Raw genomic sequence first — 7,958 nt, forward strand, 5'->3', positions numbered from 1 at the left:
TCACAACCACTTTTAACAAATATTTAAAAATTATAGAAGGCGAACATTAATTTTTTAAATATACAGAAAAATCACTATATTTCCGCTCTTATCTACCCACAACACCCTAAATACTTTCTAAATTATAAAAACCCTGCTCACAAAATTTAATAGTTTGTGAATGCTCCAATATAACGGTTTGTGAAGATTTTATTTTTGTCTTTTAAGGAATTTTTAAGTTTTTTGGTCACCATATATTCCAAGTTGACTAATTAGTTAATCAAATTGCATATATATCTTCATTTTGTGATTGACATTCAGCTGAACTGAGTTGATACAAATTCCATCACAATGGCTGAGTACGATTACGTAATCAGCGATCTGCCGATTTACAAAGCCGCATTGCATGACGACTGGGATTCCGTAAGTGAACTCTTCAAGCAAGATCCCGACCGAATGACAAAACGGATAACTTACTGGTGGGAGACGCCGCTACACATCGCCGTCGGGACGGACCGCTCCCACAGGTTCGTGGAGAAGCTAGTGGAACGAGTCGTTGCTGTCGGTGCAAAGGATAAGTTGTTTGAGAAGAATTGGTACGGAAACAGTCCGCTCCAATACGCTGCTAAAGCTGGAAACACAACTGCTGCAAAGATTTTGGTGGAACAAAGCCCAGAGCAGATACTGGTTCCGAACAAGGACGGTGAGACGGCGTTGAGAATGGCCGTCTGGCATGGAAATAAGGAGACGTTGGAATACTTGTTGATGGTGACTCGAGATTTACTTCCCGGAGAAGAAGGTGTTAGTCCGTATACCGGAGTTGCCGGTGGTGATCTCATTACTCTCACAATTATGGCTGGATTCTACGGTGAGATTAATTTTATTAAAATGTGGTTATTGAATTTAAATACTCTTAGACTTTTACTTGTTGGGAGGAAACATTTGATTTTTTTTCAAACTATCAGGCTTTACCAAAAAGAAAGTGGGCCCTCGCCTTTTGGGTATCTCACAAGAGTGTTAATGGGTTTTAGGTGTACGCACGCCAAGTCGGCAGAGACGTGTAAGTTGGAGATGGCTGGATTTGCCATCTAAGATGGAGGATCCAAGATTCCTCCATTGTGTCACATGACAACTTAACATGAAATCCTTCATCTGGGATGGAGGGATTGAAATATGGTCAGGGCCGGCTCAACGTCGCTGGAGGCTTAAAACTAACTAAAATGTTGAGGCCTTTTTCTTTGTTTTTCTTTATGCGTATATCGCTAAAGAGTATCCAGAAATTATAGAATATGAATGATATGTGGTGATAATAGATATGAAACAATCTTCTTTAACTAATTCTAAAATACCTTATTTCAAAATCTTATAATACATAACTTCTATTTAAGATAGAGGCCTTATAAAGCTGGAGGCCTAAAGCTATTACCTTATTTAGCTTGCCCACGAGACGGCCCTGCATATTTTCATTTTTAGAAAACGTAAGCATAACCCAAAAATATATATATAAGCTTGCCCACGAGACGGCCCTGCATATTTTCATTTTTAGAAAACGTAAGCATAACCCAAAAATATATATATATATATATATATATATATATATATATATATATATATATATGAAATGCCATAGGGGCTAACTTGTAATGAGGGAAACCCTCCATATGAGATATAGGGATTGAAGTTCATATGGAGGGCTTTACTTATTTTCAAGTTGCCCTTACGATATTTCATATGTTTTTTATTATGCGTATGTTTGCTAAAAATGAAAATATGAAGTTCAATCCCTCCATCTCAGATGGAGGATTTCATGTTAGGTTGCCATGTAACACAAGGGAGGAATCTTTGATCCCTTCATCTCAGATGGCAGATCCAGTCATCTTCAACTTTTACGTCACCACTGACTTAGCGTGCCATTAGATCTGTTTTTTTATCTTAGATACAGGAACCCCTAAAACCCATTAACACTATTGTCAGACACCTAGAACCCACTTTCTTTTGGTAAAGCCTACTAGTTTAAAAAAAAAATCGGAAACATTCCCGACTAACGAAACGCTTACTACCACTCTTAACTTTCACCTTATTTACTTCTGACACTCCCAAGCCGTTTCAAAAAAATGTAACATCGTCAAAAAAACTAAGTTTCATGTTAGCTTGGGAGTGCCAGAAGAATATAAGGTAACAGTTGAGAGTGGTAGTAAACATTTTGTTAGTTGCAAGAGTTTCTTGTTAACGAATGAAAGTTAAGAGCATTTAAATCTAATAACCCTATTAAGATTAATAAACACATTTAGTATCTATCATTCATGTTTAATTGATTTATGAATTCAAATATTGGTACGTAATGCAGATGTGGCTTTAGATATAATCGGTATGCACCCTAACATCGTGTTGGAGAAAGATGGGAACGGCCAAACTGCTTTGCAAATATTAGCTCAGAAGCCCCAAGTTTTTATGAGTGGTAGCAAGCTTGGATTTTGGGTAAGTGTTATCTATACATGTAAATATTCTTCTCTTTTAAAATACTTTTATTTTATAAATTACGATTATGGTGTTTTTGGATTGAAATGAGTCGTTTATAAAAATATATAAAAAATAAGATTCGCCCGCTATGTTTTTATATTGACGGCTGGTGGCAGAGAGTGGAGGTGGTGTCCGCACGGTTGTCGAGGAGGTGACAAGGTGGTGTTTGCGGTGATGAGCCTGGCAACGAAGGTGGTCGAGACGGAGGGGACATGGTGCGGTGGTGTCGGAGCGCTGTTGACAAAAGTATCACTGTTGTTAATCAAACAGTAGTAGTGGTGGCGGCGCCGACGGAGGTTGTGATGATAGTAGAGGTAGAGGCGCCAACAACAAAGAATAGGTAGTGGAGATACACAATATCAGTGGTCACGAATATTGCTAACTTACTTAGATTCATTGAAAATAAACAAAATTTTATAACATAGTTTTTTTTTTGGGGGGTTGTCTAAATTAGGTAGAGCCAAGTTGATCAACTAGATAATGTGAGTTGACCAAAATAAAATTATTTTATTTTTTAAATCAAGCAAGGCATTTGTCTTGATTGTCTGTCACCTATGGGTGTTTATTTATTTATTATTTATCATTTTTTTGTTTGTTTGGTGCAAGTGATACCTATTACAGAGAGGGAAGGGGCTACTAAAAGCAAAATCTTGTCTAGGATTTTTAACAAGGTATAAATCTCTACTTTTCTTCCATTAAAACCATGTCTGTGTTACTGAACGATTTGTTTGCCGGAACTTTGTTGAAAATTTGGAATTGAGTTAATGGCCATTTTCGTTCCTGTGGTTTGCTACTTTCGTCGTTTCAGTTCAAAGTTTGAAATTTTGTTAATTTAGTCCTTATAGTTTTAAACATTAGCCAATTACGTCCCCCGTCTAACGGCATCCAACTATGCCGTTAGTTTAAGGGTTATTTTTGTCTTTCTCATGTTCTTTTTAGTTAATGCATGGTCATTTTCGTCCCTGTGGTTTGATACTTTTGCTACTTCGGTTCAAAGTTTTAAATTTTGTTAATTTAATGCTTAATTTAATTCAGTTTTTTTTTCTATAATCCCTAAGAGCATAATCCAAGCTCAAAACCATCGAGCATTGACCAAAACAGGTCTACATTTACTTTGTCGACAACAATAATCATACCCTCTCGTATTTAGTTTCTAGACATTTCCTAACTCTCCCCCATGGTGGAATTCATTGGTAAAGTGGTCAAGGTAATTCCCTGAAGCCGTACTATACCGATAAAACTAAAATCGTTTCTTTGGTTAATGCATAATAGTTAGGGTTAAGAGATTAACATATCGCAGCAAACATCTTGGTCGAAATCAACATCAGGAGGTTGAATATCCCGCATTTGTTTGCTCAAGAAATCGATACACTAAATCGCATGTGTGTTCTTCAAATCGTGGTGGTGTTCTTGAATTCTTCAAATCGACAACAACTCTATGGTTGAATTCGATGAATTCAAGAACAACACCACGATTTGAAGAGCACACATGCGATTTAGTGTATCGCTTTCTTGAGCAAACATGGACATGTGGGATATTCGACCTCTTGATGTTGATTTCGACCCAGATTGTTGCTACGATATGTTAATCTCTAAACCCAAACTATTATACATTAATCAAAAAAACGATTTTAGTTTTTTTTCGGTATTTTCGGTTTTAGGGAATTACCTGACTAGTTTACCAATGAATTCCACCATGGGGGAGAGTTTAAGAAATTCCTAGAAATTAAATACGAGGGGGGGGCATGTTATTGTTGTCGACAGAGTAAATGTGGACCTGTTTTGGTTGATGCTCGATGGTTTTGGGCTTGGATTATGCTTTTAGAGATTATAGAAATAAAAAAATTGAATTAATTAAACATTAAATTGACAAAATTTCAAACTTTGGACCGAAGTAGCAAAAGTATCAAACCACAGGGACGAAAATGACCATTAACTAAAAATAAACAAGAGAAAAACAAAAATACCCCTTAAACTAACGACATAGTTGGATGCCGTTAGACGGGGGGACGTAATTGGCTAATGTTTAAAACTATAAGGACTAAATTTACAAAATTTCAAACTTTGGATTGAAGTAACGAAAGTAGCAAACCATAGGGACGAAAATGACCATTAACTCTTTGGAATTCATCAATGAATTTGGTTTAGAACTAAATTTGTTAAAAGAATTTCAATGAAATTTGAATGTATCAAAGGAATTTATCACCACACGCATCATCTTTGTCATAATCACCATATTCTATTCAGTAACACTTAATACTTGTACTGCCACTATCATCATCATCACCCCTGCCACCATCCCAACCCCTAGACTGTTCGTTGCCGCAACCATCATCGTCGTCGTCGTCAGCTAGCCACCCAATGTTGTAAAACTCGCTAGTTGAGTGGTGAGGTGATTAATTTTCAAATTTATATATATAAACATGCACATTCTTTTTTGTGAGTTTTTTTATAAATATATTTTTATGTATATATACGAATTGAGTAGATCTGACTACTGATTTCTCGCCGATTACCCAAAAATGTTCTGTCATAGTATGGAGTCAAAATGGCCAGTCATAATATTGGACTCAAAATGGTCAGTCATAATATGGAGTCTGATATATGTCGCTGATACATATGTTACACAACATAGAAAGCATGAGTTAAAATATTCAGTCATAATATGGAGTCTGATATGGATGATATCAAGAGTCGAGATCAGCACGGTCTATTTATTATTTTTGAACACTTTTTCCTTGGCAGTTTACCGCTGGATTTTGGAGCGTGCTTAAATACATGGGTATGTGATTATAATTAATTACAACTGTGTCTATTGTTATGTATGAGTACCATCTAACTTGTTTTGTACATGTAGCTCCATCAATCAAGAATATCCATGATATCAAAGTAAATATTAATTTGAGCAGCTTACTGGTGCGCCGAATTTGCAAAATTGTTATAGAAAAGGGGGATCATGACATAGCTTGGAATATATTAGGACCTGCGATAACCACAGCTGTCAAATACGGGACTCATGAGCTTATCGAAGAATGCATATTAGCATACCCAGGCATAATCTGGTACAATGCTGGTGGGTTTTCTTTGTTCCTTGCAGCAATCAAGCAACGTCAAGAACGAGTGTACAATCTTGTGTACCAAATGTCTCACCACAAAGTACATATGGCAATAGCACATGAAAATCAAGAAAATGCGTTACATATAGCTGGAAAGCTAGCTCCGCCTCATCGTCTTAATGTTGTCACAGGTGCAGCTTTGCAAATGCAACGCGAGCTTCAATGGTTTCAGGTGATCATATTTCTTTTTCCTTTTGAGGTGACCGAACTTTCGGTTTAGTTTAGTTTTTCTATGTAACTAAAACCCAACCAAACCAAATTAATGGATTTTCATTTTCAATTGTGAATTTTAAGTAATTTATGAGAAGAATTTAATAAATAGAGTTACCCAAATATTTTAGCTCAGATATATAATAATCAATTAACTATAAATTAACAAAAAGATTCAGGCCCATTAGTAAAACGGAATAAACCAAACCCCAACCGAAAAACTGAAACCGAACGGCTTTCACAAATTCAAGAAACAAATTTTGAGTTAAAGCTTTATCAACACAATGCCAAAAATTTGGACCTTCAACACGGCTAGATTTTTAAGACAACCATAACAAGTAAAATCACACCAATAACAAAGTTACCAGTAGTGTCTTAGAAAAGTGAGATGTAAGTAAACTACACGTCTATATTAGGGGATAGGAAGATTGCTCCCAGAGAGATACTGGGCTCCAAACCACATATATAATACTTATTATTGTTCTTGATGCATTTTTGTGCAGGAAGTCTAAAAATTTGTAGAACCTTCCTATGAAGAAGCTTTAAACATAGAGGGACAAACACCAAGAATGGTTTTCTCTGATTCCCATAAAGATTTACTTAAAGATGGGCGGGACTGGATGAAAGACACAGCATCTTCATGTACTGTGGTAGCAGCTCTCATAGTAACAATGGCATTTGCAGCGGCATTTACTCTCCCTGGCGGAAATCAAGACGATGGCAACCCGATGTTCCTAACCTACAACACATTTATGCTTTTTATCGTATCAGATGCAGTTGCATTGTTTTCTTCATCAACTTCAGTGTTGATGTTTTTAGGGATTCTTACTTCTCGATATGCAGAAGATGACTTCCTCTACGCCTTACCAAAAAGACTGACGATCGGACTACTTTCTTTATTCATGTCGATAGCAGCAACTATGATTGCATTCAGTTCGGCTCTTGCACTAGCCCTTAAAGATCAGGTTACATGGGTTGCGGCTCCACTTGTTTTAGCGACGAGCGTTCCTGTGTGTTTGTTTGGCCTGTTGCAGTTTCCTTTACTTGTGGAGCTAGTTAACTCCACATATGGAAGAAGCATTTTTCACCAGCAGAATGATAGACTTATTCACTAGCTCGTCCAAACATCAAAGTAAAAAGAACTGAAACCAGTGGGAATCCAACTCTTTTGGAATGCTTTATTTTATTAAATTCAATGCATTGTATTATTTGTATCCCGAGAAAATTCTTTCAACAATTAAACCATTTGGGATTTGGCAACTTTGAATGAAACAAACCTGCATTTTCTTTAGTGTAAACAGTGTTTTTATAAACCAGATTGTTTTGCCTATTTAACAGTTTTATCGTTATCCTTTCATTTTTCTTTTTTTTGAGGAACGTGAATTTATAGTGAGTTGAGATGTATAGATCGATTATTGAAAAAGATACATTGTCTCACTACTGAATATTTACGGATTGATCATAGAAAATGAAGAATTCTCTAAAGTATTGTATATGAACGAATGAATTACTGTAGACAAAAAAAATCAATTCTATGAGAAGAAATATCGTCTCAACCATGTTATTGCAAAACCTTATGACACCGTTTGTTTTCCACTTATCAATTTCAAGTGTTGACGCTTGGTAGAAACCTTGATATGTTGCAATTTCGGGTAGGAATTATGATGAAATTGAAGTATTGAGGCCTTGTTACTTGATCTCCTTTTTTTCTCCTTTGTTCTCAAACTCCTTCGGTTATGAATGAGTGAAATCCCGCCCAAAAAAATTTTAATTTGAACTAGAAACAAGTTTGAACCGTGCATAACCGGGGCATAAATTACCCTCTGTCATAAATTACGGGTGCTGAATCGTCTTACGCATGCTGGACTGTTTACGGCATAATTTACACCCCTAGATATATTTCTTGCCCTTCCTTGATGCCAAATCCATCCTAAAGGCATAGAATCTTCACTTGTGACATGCAAAAACATATACTTGACAAAGTAACATGTTTCCAATAACATATGATAATAAAAACACAATTTAAGATGCTTAATGCACATATGTTATAAACACACATCGAAAATAGGTTTGCTTTTGTGTTGATTGTTTAAATTGGGCTTAAATCGTCGGAACCTGGCACGCACTACCAAC

At 36.2% G+C, this 7,958-nt stretch overlaps 1 protein-coding gene across 1 annotated transcript; it reads left to right on the plus strand.

Annotated features, from left to right (window-relative positions):
• Positions 1-330: 330 nt before the first annotated feature.
• Positions 331-6,981, plus strand: LOC143539813 (uncharacterized). The gene is made up of 5 exons (XM_077033018.1): positions 331-847; positions 2,327-2,457; positions 5,245-5,281; positions 5,357-5,746; positions 6,348-6,981. Exons 1-5 carry the CDS (start codon positions 331-333, stop codon positions 6,938-6,940), a joined length of 1,668 nt encoding a protein of 555 aa, XP_076889133.1. The 3' UTR covers positions 6,941-6,981.
• Positions 6,982-7,958: the final 977 nt, after the last annotated feature.

The sequence above is a fragment of the Bidens hawaiensis genome, unplaced genomic scaffold (genome assembly GCF_021521415.1).
Source record: "Bidens hawaiensis isolate Kalapana, Puna unplaced genomic scaffold, B.hawaiensis_p1.1 tig00012057_1, whole genome shotgun sequence".
Classification (NCBI taxonomy): domain Eukaryota; kingdom Viridiplantae; phylum Streptophyta; class Magnoliopsida; order Asterales; family Asteraceae; genus Bidens; species Bidens hawaiensis.

Excerpts from the sequence above, each read along its gene's own strand:
- LOC143539813 (XM_077033018.1), top strand. The coding sequence starts at position 331 with ATGGCTGAGTACGATTACGTAATCAGCGATCTGCCGATTTACAAAGCC. Across the intron at positions 848-2,326 it reads AATTATGGCTGGATTCTACG|ATGTGGCTTTAGATATAATC; the intron begins GTGAGATTAATT and ends TACGTAATGCAG. Across the intron at positions 5,747-6,347 it reads TCGTCTTAATGTTGTCACAG|AACCTTCCTATGAAGAAGCT; the intron begins GTGCAGCTTTGC and ends AAAAATTTGTAG.